Source organism: Channa argus, chromosome 13 (genome assembly GCF_033026475.1).
Source record: "Channa argus isolate prfri chromosome 13, Channa argus male v1.0, whole genome shotgun sequence".
NCBI lineage: Eukaryota > Metazoa > Chordata > Actinopteri > Anabantiformes > Channidae > Channa > Channa argus.
The window spans coordinates 6,610,160-6,627,668 of NC_090209.1; the positions used below are offsets into that span (position 1 = coordinate 6,610,160).

The 17,509-nt window shown below is 42.6% G+C and overlaps 2 protein-coding genes across 3 annotated transcripts; one reads left to right on the forward strand and one right to left on the reverse strand.

Annotated features, from left to right (window-relative positions):
* Window positions 1-1,510: 1,510 nt before the first annotated feature.
* Window positions 1,511-12,147, forward strand: LOC137139083 (semaphorin-3F-like). 2 transcript variants are annotated; one of them, XM_067525824.1, is made up of 19 exons: window positions 1,511-1,657; window positions 1,817-1,978; window positions 3,834-3,970; window positions 6,884-7,044; window positions 7,166-7,228; window positions 7,323-7,442; window positions 7,664-7,757; window positions 7,872-7,991; window positions 8,111-8,256; window positions 8,345-8,459; window positions 8,566-8,635; window positions 8,821-8,965; window positions 9,070-9,292; window positions 9,372-9,460; window positions 9,555-9,596; window positions 9,709-9,866; window positions 9,956-10,023; window positions 10,148-10,275; window positions 10,586-12,147. In XM_067525824.1, exons 3-19 carry the CDS (start codon window positions 3,859-3,861, stop codon window positions 10,961-10,963), a joined length of 2,232 nt encoding a protein of 743 aa, XP_067381925.1. In that variant the 5' UTR covers window positions 1,511-1,657; window positions 1,817-1,978; window positions 3,834-3,858; the 3' UTR covers window positions 10,964-12,147. The 2 variants fall into 2 exon arrangements, with proteins under 2 accessions (XP_067381925.1, XP_067381923.1); XM_067525822.1 differs by having other exon boundaries at window positions 1,528-1,978.
* Window positions 12,140-17,425, reverse strand: LOC137139085 (actin nucleation-promoting factor WAS-like). Its single transcript, XM_067525826.1, has 11 exons — window positions 17,201-17,425; window positions 15,965-16,105; window positions 15,688-15,774; window positions 15,410-15,506; window positions 14,159-14,188; window positions 14,013-14,048; window positions 13,709-13,910; window positions 13,426-13,604; window positions 12,719-13,326; window positions 12,449-12,560; window positions 12,140-12,347 (listed from the first exon to the last, which is right to left on the reverse strand). The coding sequence occupies exons 1-11, from the start codon at window positions 17,300-17,302 to the stop codon at window positions 12,289-12,291; spliced, it is 1,653 nt and encodes a 550-aa protein (XP_067381927.1). The 5' UTR covers window positions 17,303-17,425; the 3' UTR covers window positions 12,140-12,288.
* Between the last annotated feature and the right edge of the window lie 84 nt (window positions 17,426-17,509).

Consider the following 17,509-nt stretch of genomic DNA (forward strand, 5'->3'; position numbering starts at 1 on the left):
GTAGCAAACATGTTCAAACACTCTTCAATTTATCAATATGCTGAAGGAAGGAAAATTAGTGGCTCCAATAATGGGTTGGGTTTTCCTCGAGGGGACAATATTTTACCTCTTGAATTGACATGACTGATGTGTCTCAGGGCCCAGGATTCATCTAAAGCCTTTGGTTTGCCTACAGGGATAAATGTCTACCTCTCCCATCACATTTTCCATTAGACGCCAAGATCCTCCTGACAGGGCTTTTTGTGAACTAGAAAAACAGTCTCAGTGTTTGTCTGCCTCACTGTTACAAAACCCATCCATCACGTTGGAGGTAATAGTCCACCACAGCCACTGTTTACCGCTGCTTGCGCTCACATACACAGAGCAAAAAAATGGCCACTCCAAAGGTGAGCGAAGGGCTTCTGCTGCTATCTCCAGCAAGTTGAGGCAGTGGTGGGTGCGTGCTGGTCAGCTACGTCCACAGGATGGAGGCTGGCACAGTTGCGCATATGCATGACTTTAATATGTGCCTATTAAGCAGGAGGGAGTTGGGCAGTGTACTAAGTGTCCATGGCCAAAGTTGAGAGCACACGGAAACCTGAAATCAGCACACGCTTGTGACTCACTTCCTTAGCTGGAAACCGAGAGATGTCTCCTGTGGAGCGGGAAACAAAGACTCCCTCCTGGACACATTTTGACACATCCCTGCATGTACATCACATCCTGCTGATACCCAGCTTCAGATAAGGGCAGTGCTTGCATGTTATGTGCCTCTGTGAAGGTGACTCAAACCCAAGAATGTCCATTAAAGATAAATTCTGAGAGTTAGAATTAAAGCTTTGGGAGGCCTACCAGAAACTACCACTACCCTCCTCCACAGCCTTTTAAACTCTGACACACCACATTGCTTCATGTGTTTATTTTATTTTACTGACTTGCAGAGCCATTGCTCAGAATACATTCACCCTCAGCTTTTGTGCCTTTAGCAGCACACTGCGTCAGAGCTCATCACAAAGCCAGTAACAATGAGAGAGACGTTCTAAAAGCTGTTTTAATTTCAATCTCAAGGCTCTTTTAACAGAATGAATGTCCTTCACGTCCTGGCCCCCCCCCCCCACCCTTTCGGTGGCTTTGTCACTGTTGTCATGAGCGCTGGAGCCAGCCAGAGAGGAATCCCAGGAATCTTTTTTGGCTGATCTGGCTCTCATGTAAAGCTGAAGAGTAATGGTGCCACGGTCCACGTAGCAGACCAGTCCCCTTTTTAATAGTGAATTCAGCCCCTGCATCATGTGTAAGAATAGCCTGTGGCCTTTGGGGTGCATGTGAAACCATTTATATGAATAGTAGCTATATGGCCATCATCATTTAATTGAAATCCTCAGGTTAAATTAGTGTTGTGCAAAAGCACAACTCCACTGAAATAGATTAATGGCATTTTACAGAAGAGTGGAGCAGTGTGTTTAACCCACCAGCAGTGACAGGGTTAATCATACCCATATGGTGTACCAAGAGGTTTGGTCCAATGCTGCTGTGGGCCAACAGGAGAGGGAAGGCAGGGTGGGGGCAGAACAGAAGGGAGAGGACAGCGGGGCAGACACTCTCCCAACACCTGCACCTGGTCACTTGATTCACATTCAAACTGCCTGGATCAATGGAGCAACATCTAGTTCACACCACGGTGAGGGGTTGCTGATTTGTGGGCTTAAACTTTTTGGAAAGAGCGGATCAAGCGTCCCGGGTTCAGCTGCGTGCTTTTCGTTTTCTTTTCATTTTTGCATGGACGAAATGTCGTCGGCTAATACCGACTGATTACACAGCGTCTTCTTTTTCGCCAAAGGAATTTGCAAACATACCGGATTGTTTTATGGCTGCGCAGCGCTGCTGAGGGACATTTTCCAGCCCTGCTCCGTCGCGCAAAACCCGGGGAATGCAGCGGTAACATCCTGCAAGTTTGGGATCTGAGAGGCGTAGCGGCTATCGAGAAAGTCCGAAATCAAAGGTACGACATTTAACTTCCCTGTGGTTTAACTTTTAACTCATGTTTGGTTACTCTGTAGCGTAGTGACTGAAGTGCACCCGTTTGCTCGGTTCCTATTTCTGGATGTTGAGTTCACAGGTAAGTGCGCACTCTTCCATGGAAAAAGAAAACTATGTTATAGGAATCCTATAATTATTTTTTTAAAGGGAAACCATATATTATTACAGGAGAAGTTTAGTCTGTCCTGTCATCACCACCCAACATAGAAAACCCAGTAAAAATACAGTCACCACACAAAATACAACCAAGTACAATGGGACCATCATAGAAGAAGCCCAGCAGGCACAACATATAAGGCTTTTGCTCATGTTTCCTGGTTGGTGGTTTTACATGGTGTTTTTTATTTATCTATTTATTTTCTGTCTGTCTGTCTGTATTTACATGTGTTATCAGGACATTCATTTTAATTAAAATTAAAATTTACATTTTGCCTGTTGCTTAGCCATTCAAATTCATATTAGGGTTGAAAAAGTGCATACATACAGTTGTTTAGAATGATTGGATTAATAACCTTTAGTGATAATTTTTTCCCCCATTTTTGTAAACTCAGTGAACCAGTGCTGTTTTAGTTGATTTTATGAGTTTCTTTTAATCCTTATAATATATAGATATTTTTTGGTGCCAAATACTTTTGAGTCTGACAAAAAAAGGTGTTGGCGCATTGCTTTGATTCCTTTCATGTTACTTAAGTGTTATTAAAAGTACATAACTAGTGTTTGAAAAGAGAAATACAAATCAAGCTTCCCCAGTGAGAATATATGCGACATTTGTGTGATTGTGCCAGGAAGCCTGTGAAGCATTCCAAATGGCTTCTGCTTTTTATTTCCGAATGTAGAAGGATGCCAGTCGTTTCGGTTTCTTCAAAATGTTCAGATTTTTCATGCATTTTTATATGAGTCCCATAATAATTAATGGCTTATTGTGCAATTTAGTGAACATTCATTTAAATCTCATAGGTTTTTCTCAACATGGAAACCTCTCCCTAAAAGCCCTTATTTTAAGGCTTGTACCATGTGCCACTGGAGGCCTTGGCTACATGGATGTCCTGAGAAAAACAAACAAAAAAAAAAAAGCCTATGGGATGTCGTATAGGCTGGGCAAAGCACACCTTCAGGGAGACAATTTAATGGACGTTATGGACTCAGCTTTTAGTATTCATAATTTATATGGGATCCTCTCCAGCAAAGTGCAGATGCATAATGAATGCTTGAGTTAAGGTCTAACAGTTAGGCTACGTTTCAACACCCCTAAACTGTCAGAAATTGTTTCGGCGAGGGGCTACCTGTTTCTTTGAACTGTCGTATACATCACTCGTCAGCCCCTGAAAGTACATTGACGTGCTTTGTTGAAAGACTGAGAGAGAGGCAGAGGGAATCACTGATGGGCATCAGAGTCTTGTCTCATGCAGTTCTCTATGAATTATGGATGAAATATATGTTCAAGAAAATGTAATAAGTTTAATAAAATGTACAAGATGAAGTCATGAAGCTATTCATCTTGCTTTCAGACTTTTTTCCCATGTAACTGTGCTTGCAATTATACAGTCTTAACACATACATCGGTACATTTACACTTTAAATAAATAATAGGGCTGTCAAATTTTCCAAAGCAGGTGTGAAGATTTGGACGTTGTTCTCTCCTGCCAAACTATACGTCTCGCTTTGGAAGGCTGCAGACCAAGCTTCTGATCTGAGAGATCAGAGAAGGAGAGAGAGAAAGAGAGAGTCTCTTGCCTGTCTGTCTTTCTTTTTCTGTCTCGTTTTTCTCATAAGGCGCTCTATAATAATAGTTCATTCCTCTTTCTTTTTTTGTCCAGATTTAGATCTCTGTGGGCTACCTGCATGACTGTTACCATGACAGCATCTGGAGCCCAGCTCCTCCTGTTGGCCTTATGTGTTTACAGAGGCTCGGGCCTGCAGCAGTCTGCTCCTCGGGTACGCCTCTCCTTCAAAGGTGAGCTCATACACATTAACTCCTCTGACAACAGAGATTAACCTTAATCGTTTCTTGTACTTGTTTGGCTTGTCCCATTCGTGCATGCACACACCCACGCACGCATCCACGCCAGCAGTTATGTTTCCTCCTTTATACATATGTAAAGAACCTATTTCCTGCCACATGTCAAACAGTACAACGCTGAAAACAAAAGGTGGATATTACGTGTGGTTGGTTACTGGTAGTGCCCTTCAACACTGTTTCTTCCCACACCCAAAAGCCCACAAGCACTGTCTTTCTGTCAGTTCTTCTTTGTTTCTGATGTTTGACATGATGACACAAAAGAGAAACACCTGAAATACGATCACAAGGAGAAAATGATATTTTAGTCCTGTACAGTTTTGGCCGTAAGGTATAAATTCAAAAAGAGGGCGGATAGTGTCTTTTAAAACCTTTCTTGCTGACACTTGGGATTTTCCCATGCACTCTACTCCCTGTCCTCTTTAACTCTAATGGCAGAGATTCATGGTACAAATATGTGGATGACAGCTTTGATCAAAACATTGCAGAATGATTACAGATTTCTTTGCAGCTCACGTCATGTTGTGCACCTGCACATGTGGCCACGCACACGCCCAAAGAAAAACACACACACAAACACTCATGTCACACCTAAGATACCTGTGGGTGACAATTTGAGGTTTCATTCAGATTTATAACATTCATCGGTGCTTTGATGTGGAGGCGAGTCAAAACATTCTGGTCCCAGGTCAGGTCTAGGCAGAGTTAATATGTTTGGTGCCTTATCTTTCAATTCAACAAGAAAAGAAAAAAAACAACACGATTTTGTACTTTTTCTTAACAAGAGACATCTGATGCAGATTAGAGGTAAGCTAATCATCAGATCTGGCAGTTGGTGTCTACACGCAGTGCTGTTTTGAATTGAAATGATTTTGCAACACTGAAAACATCTGTATACATGCTGTTTGAGGATGACTCCATTTGAGCCTTGAGAGGATAATTGGAGTGGATTTTTATATGACCTTTCACACTAATCCCCTTTAGGTAAACGGCATATACACACAGTTTCTGCAGCAAGGCGCACAACGCCTGACCAAGTACACAAACTTGGTCTTGAACTTGATCTCGTTCTTGCTGGTGTGAGGATAGAGGAATTCACATCAGCGCTGAGTCTCTCTCCCTGAGAAATTCACAGCGAGGAGCTTGTTGAAAACAACTCAGAGGTGTCGAATTGTTAGATTGTTGCTAAGTTCTTACAGATAAAGCAGTTGCATTCGCAGGCCTCAGTCACCCTTGCCCCTAATACCAAAGAAGAAGGAGGAAAGTTGGATTTACTCCCCAACTGGGTTTTTGCTACTCCAAGGATTTATTGTTCATTGTTTGTGACAGCGAGTCTCTTTGTTCTCCAAGGCGCCTCTGGAGGAGGTTTCGGGGAGGCTGGAGGACATGTGACTTTTGTGAACAAACGAGGCTGAGTGACAGGCTGGGGTACAGGAGGCCTGCAGAGGAGAGGCATCGTGTATTGTTTCCTCTGTCGTTGGGAAGTTGTGTCAGGGATACACACTTGTGATACAGAGAATGACTGAGTCTTATTGTACAGAATTACTCAGCATCTCTACAGAGCAAAATGTGCAGTGTAATCAAAGCCATGTTGTAGGAGCTCGTGCCCACACAGTGCGGTCACCAGTCAGTTCATTCTTGAGTCAGACTCTGTGGTCATTATTTGTTGTCAGGTTGTAATGTGAGAGCTGAAGCTTCATGCTTGAATCCTCTGTCCTTCCCAGTGGTTCCCTGATCTTTGTCAGAATGTCGTCGGGGGATAATGTTTGCTGAATGTTTACCAGATGATGGCAGTACATTGTTTGCTATTTTTGGAGAATGGAGATATGTATAGGGGTGTGGTGTTTCTACATTTAGCCTGTTCAGTAAATCCACTATGGCCCAGTGGAGATTGTCCAAAGGCTTTTTGTCCTGTGTTTACCTCTCAGGAACAGAACAAGATCTGTTCCAACGTCTAAGACTCCATCCCGTGTCGTCCGGAGATCCGATTGCCCGGCTTATTTTAGTGGCACCTTGACTGCATCCTGTTAACACTGACCATCGGAAGGAAAATAGAAGGCACTTTGATGTAAATAACGAGTGTGCTTCCTTTTCAATCCCCGTAAGCCAGCTTCTGAGGGTGTCTGTGAACATTTGTCATTATATAAGCCCGCTGTCTTTAACATGCTCCCACCTTGTCCCAGTGTGCACATATGGGGGTTGATATCTTGCGCATGCCACAGATGTGTGTGTGCGCGCGTGTGTGTGTGTGCGCGTGCATGGCTTTTCATGTATATTAAACACTAGACTTACATGAGATGAAAGAATAGGACAAGTTTACATTCAGAGGTAAAGCTCAGCACAGAAACCATCTGTCCCACTGCAAATGAAAACTGTTCAATCAAAGCTTTCAGGAGAACAAAAAAAGGAGAAAAGTTTTCCACTGCAGCATGTCTTAACAGGTTACGCTCTGCTGAACACAATCCTGATCTTAAGAATTAGCTGCGAGTTCCACTGACCTGTGTTTCTTAAGGGACTGGCTTTTTCGTCTGACTCTACAAGGCCTGTGGTGCCTTAAACTCAATCAGACAGTCAGGACACATAAAATATTGAGATCTTAAAAGCGAATATGTTTCTTTAAATGCTCTAAGTTGAGTTATATTTAATCAGTGACACAGATTTTCCAGTAAAGAAATGAGAACTGTGTTGTTCAAAGGACCATAAGCTCATCCAAGTCAGTAATGAAACATGTTAAAGGCACAAAGGGAATAATGTGAATAGATGTTGAGAGCTAACCTTTGCTCCCCCTGCTGTTTTCCAAATGATGTCAGTGGTTTAAACAAACTTTTTTTTTTCTCTCTCTCTACACAGAACTGATGGACACACGGGCTGCACGGCCCTTCAGCTTTTCCTTTAACACCAGCGACTACCGTGTGCTCCTGATGGACCAGGACCAGGGCCGGCTGTACCTGGGCAGCCGCGAGTACCTCGTGGCTTTGGACATGCACAACGTCAACAAAGAGCCACTCATAGTGCGTACAAACTTCACGGGGTTGCTTCTTAAAATCCCGTCTGTTACTTGGTATGTGGCATTAACTCTAAATATGCAATGATCCTTAATAATCCAGTGCTTTCTTTTCCTTGAACAAACAGATCCACTGGCCAGCCTCTGCTAAGAGAAAGGGAGAATGTCAGATGACAGGGAAGGGAAAACAGGTGGGATCATGTACTTACATCCTGTTCTTTCAAACCAGAGACAATGACAGCAGTGCCTGTTTAAATTGGATCTGTCTTAACCCTCTTTGTGCAGGGTGAATGCGCCAACTTTGTGCGATTGATAGAGCCGTGGAACCGCACCCACCTCTACACCTGTGGAACCGGGGCGTACCAACCTATCTGCACATTCATCAACAGGGGCTGGAGGGCAGAGGTGAACCCATAGACATTTGCAGTTCCCCGAGTGGGATTTAAAAGAAATAATATAAAAAGGAAGAAAAGCCCTCAGCAGTGGGCCTGGAAAGATTTGTCCTGCTTAATATTTCAGGACTACAAACTGGGACACTGATTTGTTTGTGATTTTCCCCTGCTCCCCTGTGACGTTTTAGCCATCTATTTTTATGCATACTTTCCCCATCTAACTTGTCCCTGCAGGACTACCTGTTCAGGCTGGTCCCTGGATACATGGATTCAGGGAAAGGAAAATGTTCCTATGATCCCAAACAGGAGAGTGTTGCAGTTCTGATCAGTAAGACCTGCTTTTATTTAAAGGCAAAAAACACACACGCACACAAAATGTGGCATATGAAAGCTGAATAACCACACCTTACCTGTCTGTTTTTGGACTGTCACGCCTGTGCAGATGGTAACCTATATGCAGGGGTCCATATTGATTTCATGAGTACGGATGCTGCTGTGTTTAGGACCATGGGAGGGAGAACAGCAATCAGGACAGAGCAGTATGACTCCAGGTGGCTCAATGGTGAGTAAGTGTGGGTGTGAGGAGGTAAATGTTGCTGATTACAGCTTATGGCTCCTCTCATTTTATTTGACAACCACTTGCCTCAATCCCCTCTCTTCTTATCTGTCTTTATCCCCTAGAGCCCGTGTTTGTTCAGATCCAGCAGATCCCTGACAGTGCAGAAAGGAATGATGACAAACTTTACTTCTTTTTCCGTGAGAAGACTCTAGACTCCAGTAGTGGGACCAGCCCCAGCGTCATAGCCCGAGTGGGAAGAGTGTGTCTGGTGAGCTGAATCACTAATGCGTTTTTTGCTTAAAACCACTGTACATGCATACAGTATTGAATCATGACCTTTTATTCTTCCCGTCTAGAATGATGATGGAGGGCAGAAGTCCCTGGTGAACCGCTGGACGACGTTCCTCAAAGCTCGTCTTATCTGTTCGGTGATAGGGGACGATGGAGTGGAGACGCGGTTTGATGAACTACGTGAGGCTTTTATAAAATACGCAGTGCATTTGAACTGATTGCATTTTCATAACTGCAACTGCTTTTACTATGGTGTCATTGATTTGAATAAAACTCCGTCTTCCAGGGGATGTGTTTATTCAACCCACACAGGATGAACGAAACCCTGTGGTGTACGCTCTTTTCACTACAGCAGGGTGAGTCAGTCTGGGAACATTGGTTGTTAAATTTACGCCCCAACAACCCTCATCTAAGATTTTTTTTTTTTTTTTTTTTATCACTCTTGACAATTTTGTGGATGATTCATGCTGTAATTTCAGGGGTTGGCTGCAATCTGTCTCCCAACTCTACATTTTACCTTAATTGTCTGTTTCTGTTGAAGCTCTGTTTTCAAGGGCTCAGCAGTCTGTGTGTACTCGATGGCTGATATCCGCAACGTGTTCAATGGACCATTTGCCCACAAACACGGCCACAACTACCAATGGACAGAGTACACTGGCAAGATTCCCTACCCTCGGCCTGGAACTGTATGTTGCATCAAATTATGCCCAAAGTGATCCAATCCAACCGACCACACACACATCTTAACACAAACCTGTTTCAACTTTATCTCATCTTTCTCTCCATCCAGTGCCCGGGTGGAACCTTCACCCCTGGTATCCGTTCCTCGAAGAACTTTTCAGATGAGGCTGTAAATTTCATCAGAGCCCATCCCCTCATGTTCCATCCAGTTTATCCCATACACCGCCGCCCCCTAGTGGTGAGAACTGGTGTGGACTATCGCTACACTGCCTTGGTGGTGGATGAGGTGGATGCTGTGGATGGACGCTATGAGGTGCTCTTCCTTGGAACAGGTGAGGCAGCTGCAGGTGTGAAGACTCTGCTAGAGCTGGAGAAGAACGTTTGCCAAAGTATCATCTCTCTCATTTTCAGATCGAGGCACTGTGCAAAAGGTTATCGTTTTGCCTAAAGACCCAACCAGCATGGAGGAACTCACACTAGAGGAAGTGGAGGTTTTTCGGGTATGTTTAAATAAGTGGCCCTGACATGACTTAACTGCTCTCATCTGAAAATCAATTGTTAATTTTTTCTTGTTTTGCTTTTATGTACTGACAGACCAGAGCTCCAGTCAAAACCATAAAGATATCTTCCAAAAGAGTACGCAAATTCCTCCCAAAGACAACTTGGTGATAAAAATTTCAGTGCACATATTGAAACAGATTCCCCGTGACCTTGCTGAGTGGAGTTTGTTTTGCTTGTGTCACCACAGCAACAGCTGTATGTGTCATCAGACGCTGGGCTGACCCAGGTGTCGCTGCACCGCTGTGGCGTCTATGGCAGGGCCTGCTCAGACTGCTGCCTGGCCCGGGACCCCTACTGTGCCTGGGATGGAGAGAGCTGCTCTGCATTTACTCCATCCACCAAGAGGTCAGAGATATTTCATATCTTCAGGGTGCACAGTTTGTAGACTTTAAAGTGAGGATTTGTTAACTCTATAACTCTGATCTCTATGTCAGGAGGAGCAGAAGACAGGACGTTAAACATGGTGATCCACTGAGGCAGTGCAGAGGCTTTAATGCCAAAGGTGTAGTATTTGTGTGTGTGTGTGTTGGGGAAGGGGGGTTGCAAATGAATTGGCAAAATTTATTTGTGCCAATTAATGAATTGTGTCATGCTCAATTCAATAATTTGTCTCTAAATCTGTGCAGTGGAGAAACGCTTGAGAGAAACGGTGCAGTTTGGGGTGGAGGGCAGCAGTACATTCTTAGAGTGTCAACCTCGTTCTCCTCAGGCCACCATCAAGTGGCTCTTCCAGCGGGAAGGACGGAGGAAAGTGGTGAGGAAAAAAATTTTTTCTTTACTAATAATGTATCTTTTTTTTTTTTCAGATTTACATTTCTTTATTTTGTTAAAATTTTATTATTTTATTATTTATTATTTTTATTAAAATAATAATCTTGCGCTCCCCATCTGACACATACATCTCATAAAACTGCAATGTGTTGTTTTTACACTTTAACGTGGATTTAGCAAATTATATTTCATGTGGCAGTAACAGATCATTACAAGTGCTGGTAGATTTGAATGTAAACTCACCTACAGCAGTTCTCTCAGCTTTCCTGCTGTTTCTTTCTCTTGTTTTCCAGCTCAACCGTGTGGCAGGTGTTCTGAAGACCAACCATGGTATCCTCTTGAAGTCTCTTAACCAATCAGATGCTGGGCTCTACCACTGCCTTGCCACTGAGAACAACTTTAAACACACAGTGGCCCGTGTGGCGCTTCGCATCCTGGATCGAGACATCATTTTAGCTCTCACCGCTCAAGATGAGGATGAAGAGCCTAAAACTCGTCATGCGGGACCTTATCAACAGTCATCCCTCGCTTCCACACCTTTCCCAGCTGAGATTAGACTAATTAACCAGTACTGCCAGTCGTACTGGGAACAACTTAGTCCCAAGCAGCAGCAGCAGCGCAAACGCACCAGCCGCAGGCACACAGAAAGCCAGGACCAAGGCCTCGGCTAGAGGAGAGAACTACCGTTGTCCAGCACTGGTCTGTCTGGACTCTATGGTGGACTTTTGTTTGACACGTATGTTTTGCAATCACCTCCATTCATTAGGCAGGTGATACTGTCACTGTTGACAAATTATTATATTGGTGGTTTTGCCAACGTCAGCCTAAATGCCGACTGTGTATATTTTACTTTACTGATGACTACTTTTCAAAGAATACGAACTCTTTCTAGGTTGATTTCGAAGCAGTTCAGTTTAGTTGGACTTTTAATTCACTCTACAGACTTGACTTGAGAATTGCTGTAGAACACTAAAAAAGACAAAAACATTTTCTTTTCCCTGTTCTTAACCCAGCATCAGAAACTGGGAGTTTCTGCTTGTTGTTGTCCACAACAACACACATTTTCAAAATTCAGTTGGATTACCATGCAACTCTAATGTTACTTTGCTCACTGGATCACATATTTCACGCAGGCTTTTGGAATGTGTTTTTCATGCAACGTGTAGTTTTTAGGCTACAACATGTGAAACCACATGTTTAAGTATCTTGAAACACAAATGTAATATATTGATTGTGAATATAATATATATGGTTATGATATGGTCATTGGATTACATACGTTGTATGAAGATAATATAATGATGCATGCGTATCTGTTGTCGTATCTGCAAGTTGTACATTTTACTGTCCTGTTTTCAACCTCAGTGTGTAATGATGTTTGTAAGGTGTAATGTAAACTATTAAGCTAATTCCATTAGATGTTGTTAGTGACTCTCTTACTGTCCTGCGCTCTAGTGACCTACAGTATGTGAGAATTGAAGATATGTATTGCATACAGTGTTCTTCCAGTGATGCACTTTGTCGGTGGTGGTTTTAGAGGGAATTGGGGATCTTTGCACAGATATATAAGAAAATGACAAAGGAACATGATTTTTTTAAATGTACAGTATGTTATTATGAAAAATGGAAATGAACCTAGTCAGAATTAATTTTGATTGTTGATGTTCTGTCATATGCTGTATTTAAAAGATTGTTTAAATAGCTCTTTTTACAGAGGGAGCATCAAACAAGATATTTTTTCAGTTAGAGCCACCATTCACCTTCATTGTGAGTAACTTTGCTATATGCTTTCATGCTGAACAACCCTACACTGGAAATGTTCGAACAAATATATAAACATTTCAGAATTCTCTTATACATTTCTTGTTTATTTTATGACCTTCACAGTTTGCAGTCACTGATCCCGTAACAAATCCATGTAACAATGTTGCACTTCTGACATTTCTAAGTTCACAGCTGAACTAGCTTTAAAACCACATGAAAAGAAGGTTCTGCATCAGTCATCCCATTCGTCATCTTCATCATCTTCATCTCCACCCTCATCTTCACTTTCATCTGGAAAAGAGGACTTGTATAAATATTTTTTGACTATTTTAACCTATTGCTTCAACAAAATCTTTACATTTTACGTAAGACAAAAATAATCTAATACTTACCGGAGGAATGAATCACTTTACTCCTCTTATTCATGGCCATCATAAGAGCACCAACGATGCCTTCGCCTGATGATGAAGTTGTAGGTGGAGGTAGGTCAGGGCTCTCTGTCACCTGTCACACATCCAAAGACACAGTTTTTGAACATTAATATCTGCTGCAAATATCCAAACAAATCATAGCTTAAATTATGATGCATTGCTGCACGGGTGCTTGTACAGCTTATAGAATACAGTATATGAAATATTTTGGAGAGCAAGAAGATACTTTACATTTCTGAGCTTCTTCTTATTTCGGATCTGTTCCAGCAGAGCGCCTCTACCTCCTCCTCCTCCTCCTCCTCCTCCTCCAGACAATGCAGGTGGTGGTGGTGGGCCACCGGAACAGGGAGGGGGGGGTGGGAAATCTACAGAATCTGAAGATGGAATAGGTTGCGGTGGAGGGGGAGGTGGAGGTGGAGGGGGTGGTGGTGGAGGAGGCCCTCCACCACCACCTCCCCGACTGGGTGTGGAGGGGACAGGAGGAGGTGGGCCGCCCATGGAACGCTGTAGGTTAGACGGTGGAGGAGGAGGAGGTGCGCTGTGAGCAGCTGGTGAGGGTGAGAAGTGAGAAGTCATTAAGGATGGCGGAGAAGGTGCAGAATGTGCTGGTGGGGGCGGTGGTGGGGGACCACTTCTGCCTGATGGAGGTGGTGGCGGCAAGCCTCCACGTACTGGAGGCGGGTGAGAAGGTGGCGGACCTCGCTGTGTCTGTCCTGGTATGGGAGGCAGGGGGCCTGAACGGCCTCGTGGGGGTGGTGGGGTTGGAGCAGAAGGACTGGAGCCTGGCAGAGGAGGCAGGGGCCCTTGTCTGCCATGAGGAGGTGGCGGAGGACCACCAGCTGTAATACAACAGGAGATATTTATTACAGCTCAAGCTTTAGACCAAATCAATCCGCTGTAGAGCAAAATGAGAGTGATAAATGCAATGTGAATCTAACCTGTTCGGTTCATCTCCCTTTTGACCGCTTCCATGCCTCCAGACTGCTCGATGACATTATAGATGAGCTGAGAGGTCTTTTCATCCCTCATCTCAGCTTCACTGATCCCAGCTTGAGAGAGCAGATTCCACAGGTCAGGATCAATGTTGTTGGGATCGAAGCCGACGTGAGAAACATGCCTAACATGAAGTGGAAAAAAAAGACAATGTAACACAGTTACACTTATAAAAATATTGTGTGACCTTCTTTCTAGATTTGAAAACTGGTTGAAATCAAGGCTCACTTAAAACCACTGGGTGCTCCTATGTCTGCTTTGGAGAGTTTGGGCCCCTTTTTCTTGTTCTTCTTGTCTTTTTTCTTTTCCTTGCTGCTCAGAAGTGAGGCAGGAGCAGGTGTAGGCATCGAGCGGTAGCGTGAAGACTGGATGTCCGGGTTTTGGATGTCCACTGTGGTCATGTGAAAAGATCCAGGGCTTCCAGGTGGTCCTTTGGGAGGAGACACATAGAACATACAAGTTTGTCATTATTCAGTTTTGGGAAACATTAGTGCAATAAGACTTACAGAGATAAGGTAAAGAAGTTACGCACCCCTTTCAGATGGAAGTGGAGGCAGGGTACTTCTGTCTGTAGTAGCAAGAGACAGGAATAAAAGAAAAAAAATATTTATTCTGAGAGTTTGTGACATAGCTAATGTAAAGGGCAATTAGCAGTCATGAGGTCAGCTGATATCTTACCACTAGGTGGCGGGGGTCGCTGCTTCTTGTCTGTCCAAAAATAGAAAGTGAGAAAACATATTTTGCACTCCGTCACAATATAACACAATATTTATACAGTTAATAATGCCCTTAAAAAAAAGTTGTTTGAATGAGGAAGTTACAAACTAATGATAGTTTTTACTGATCCATCATATATTTCAAATAAGATATATTACAATTTCCATTTAATACTACTGATGTTTGTTGTGATGCTCTTCCCGACCACATGTCGAAGTGTCCCTGGGTAAGAGACTGAACCCCCAAAAGCCCATCCCCATCCCCAGCAGTGCAGTGTCCCGCTCCAAGCCCAGTAGAAATTAGGGAGGGTTGTGTCAGGAAGGGCATCCTGTGTAAAAACTGTGCCAAATCAACATGTGGAGAAAATGATCCACTGTGGCGACCCTGAACTCACAGGATAAGCCGAGAGGACCAACAAACAAACAAACAAACAAACAAACAAACTTTGCTTTTTAAATTTGATCAAATGAGTAGAAGTACCACTTCAAATTCTTAACTCAAATTGAAGCACTGCGTTGATGCCCTTAAAATTACTGACAATTACAAATACAAAAATACTTTACTGAGAAAACAAGAAGACAAAAAGTTTTTTTTTCAGTATTGAATTTGATGCAGTTAATAAAATAAATGTGCAAAAGTCTTGCAACATGACTAGTGCAGTGAAGTAAAAGTAACGTAAACTGAAAATACATGTAAACCTGTCACTAGGTTTAAGAAAAGGTTGAGGAATAATATGTTACATAAGAATTTGGCAAGACTTGACTTTGTGCCTAGGAGCAAGAAACTGTTAGTTAAAATGCCGTCTTCCTGTTTGTTTGTTTGTTTGTAGTTTGTCTATTGTTTTTTGATTTACTTATTTATCTGGGATATGTAAGGAAATATAATGACACTGTATGTGTAGAAGTACAAAAGGGCAGGGTTATCATGAGCTTCAGCCTACCCTCCTTGGGTCTTTCTTGAGAGGACATCAATCATCATACATTCAAACACTAACTGTGAATTGTACAAAGATGCAATGATATGTATGATGAAAATTCATTTATTTCTAAAGACTCAAAATAAATACTGCAGTAAAGTGCAAGTACCAAAAATGTGGGCACAGTACCTGAGTGATTGTACTTACTTGCCACCTCTGGTACACTGTACTAAAAATGTGCTTCATGCTATCTTATATAAAGGAAGCATCAAAGTGGTGCCTATAACCTTACTGACCTTGCCGGCTGTTTCTTTGGTTGATCTTCTCTTCGACCGCATTTCTGAAGGCTTCTGCTTCCTGTTGCTCAGCAAAGTTCAGTCCCACTTGGCAGTCCTGTACCACACAACAGTTAGAGTCAGAAACATATTGTAAAACAAAACTCCACGGATTTGGGAGTTACTGGTCATTTTTAGCACAAATATTTGCAGGACATAGGTTTACTGTATAACTAGACTACGTGATGACATGACTACGTGACTCGGTACACGATGAGTTCAAACAGGGATGTGCTTACATCTGCAGCAAAGGTATGGAAGAATGGCTGTGGGCAGGAGTAAAGAATTTGGTTGTAGAGCTCCTGCTCCCAAACCTGCCTCCCTGTCTGTGGAAAAACACTGTTAATATTCCACTCTCTCAGTATTTATGTAACATTTGTATCATCTTGCGTCACAGTTTGGAATAACACACACACACACACAGTGATTAGATTCTCAGTCTAAACATAGGGCTGATTGTTAATATATGGCCTTGTATTTCTTGCTGCAAAGGCAACAGTGTCTGAGAAATTATACCTTCAAATCAAACATCCGTATGAAGTAGGAGCGCTGAGGGTTGTCTTTGACGAAGCAGACGACTCCAGTGTGCTGCAAGCTCCACACGGACGGACTGTTAGGCAGAGCCATTACCAACTGTGCTACTGCAGTTGCCATTGACTGAACACATAGATAACACATACAGGGAGGTGAGTTAGTAGACAGATAGGACAGTTGAGAGCATTTTATTGCAGTTCAAATGTAAATGGGATGCTGTGTATGCGTGTGTATTTGTGTGTGTGTGTGTGTCTGTGTGTGTGTTTTTGTGTGTGTGTGTGTGTGTGTACTGAGGGTGCACTTCCTCATCTTCTTCATTTGTTTACACATCTTAAAGTGTTGAAAATGTGCTGCTTTAGGTTTACCATTGCAGATGTATAACTTAATAAAATGCAGCCCGTGATATTCCACTGTTTTGTTGTTGTTGTAGGCAGAGTTTAGTTCACTAGCCAAAAATGAAGCAGGAACAAAGCAACTTCTGCTCTACTGTAGGACTGCACCAAACGTTAGTGTCTAATTCTGACACCAGAGGAAGAAATGGTTCAGCCAACATTTCCTGTTACAGCTACCTCCCTTCTGATGACCTAATGTCAAGCTAGTTTTTCAAGGTTTGCATCAACATTCAACAGGCTCCTTTGAAGATAATGTCAGAGTAAAACTTTAAATGTAGCTAAAAAAAATATAATGAATAAAAGGAAAGTAAATGCACTTACAAAAAACTAAGTTAAGGTAAATAAGTTGGATCCTCTACAGAATGTTGAACTACCAGCTATGTTCTTTAAAATTCAGAATATGAATACATTTAAGCAATGGTTAGACAAAGAAGTCCTGATGGTTACATTCTTAGGTAGATGACAGAATAATGTGCAGTTTCTTTGGCCTTTGCAATTGACTCTTCTACCAAAAAGATACAAATCAGGCGTCTTACATAGCTAAAGATCATACTAATGTTACTAAAGTTAAATTCTCGACTGAGTGTTCAACCACCGACTGAGCTTCTTAAAAATCAGGACATGAATACATTTATCCTAAGTTAGGAGGGAGAAGTCTTGGTGGTTCTATATATAAAGTAGAAATCAGAAAAACCAGTGGTTTCTTTCTCTTTTGCAATAAACTCTTCCGCAAAAACAGATACAAGTCAGAACACATTTAACGCTGAAGATGATACCATACTAGGTAATCCACCCCCCTCCCTTTTCTGGTCAGGTCAGAACTTACAGCACACCTTCTGCCCAGTAAGTCCTCCAACTTCTCATTCTCCTGTAGGCTCAGCAGAGAGCTCTGGACACTCTCTGCTTTACTTTTAGATCCACGGCTCATGGTCCTCTGGTAAATCTAGTTTTTCTTAAATAAATGTGTTCAGCATTGAACACATTCTACGCTGTCAGACAACGAAGCTCTAACGTCAAGGAAGTTTCTCTTCTCTGTTCTGTGCACACATCAACTCAAAGCAGGAAACAGACAACCGCACTTCTCTAACCCCCACTTTTCTTCTTTTTCTCAGATGCAAAGCACAAATGAATGTGT

Coding starts and splice junctions, on each gene's coding strand:
- LOC137139083 (XM_067525824.1), top strand. CDS start 3,859: ATGACTGTTACCATGACAGCATCTGGAGCCCAGCTCCTCCTGTTGGCC. Junction 8,966..9,069: donor CCTACCCTCGGCCTGGAACT/GTATGTTGCATC, acceptor CTCTCCATCCAG/TGCCCGGGTGGAACCTTCAC. Junction 9,461..9,554: donor AGGAAGTGGAGGTTTTTCGG/GTATGTTTAAAT, acceptor ATGTACTGACAG/ACCAGAGCTCCAGTCAAAAC.
- LOC137139085 (XM_067525826.1), bottom strand. CDS start 17,302: ATGAGCCGTGGATCTAAAAGTAAAGCAGAGAGTGTCCAGAGCTCTCTG. Junction 13,911..14,012: donor TCCACTTCCATCTGAAAGGG/GTGCGTAACTTC, acceptor CTCCTCCCAAAG/GACCACCTGGAAGCCCTGGA. Junction 13,327..13,425: donor AAGGGAGATGAACCGAACAG/GTTAGATTCACA, acceptor GTTGTATTACAG/CTGGTGGTCCTCCGCCACCT.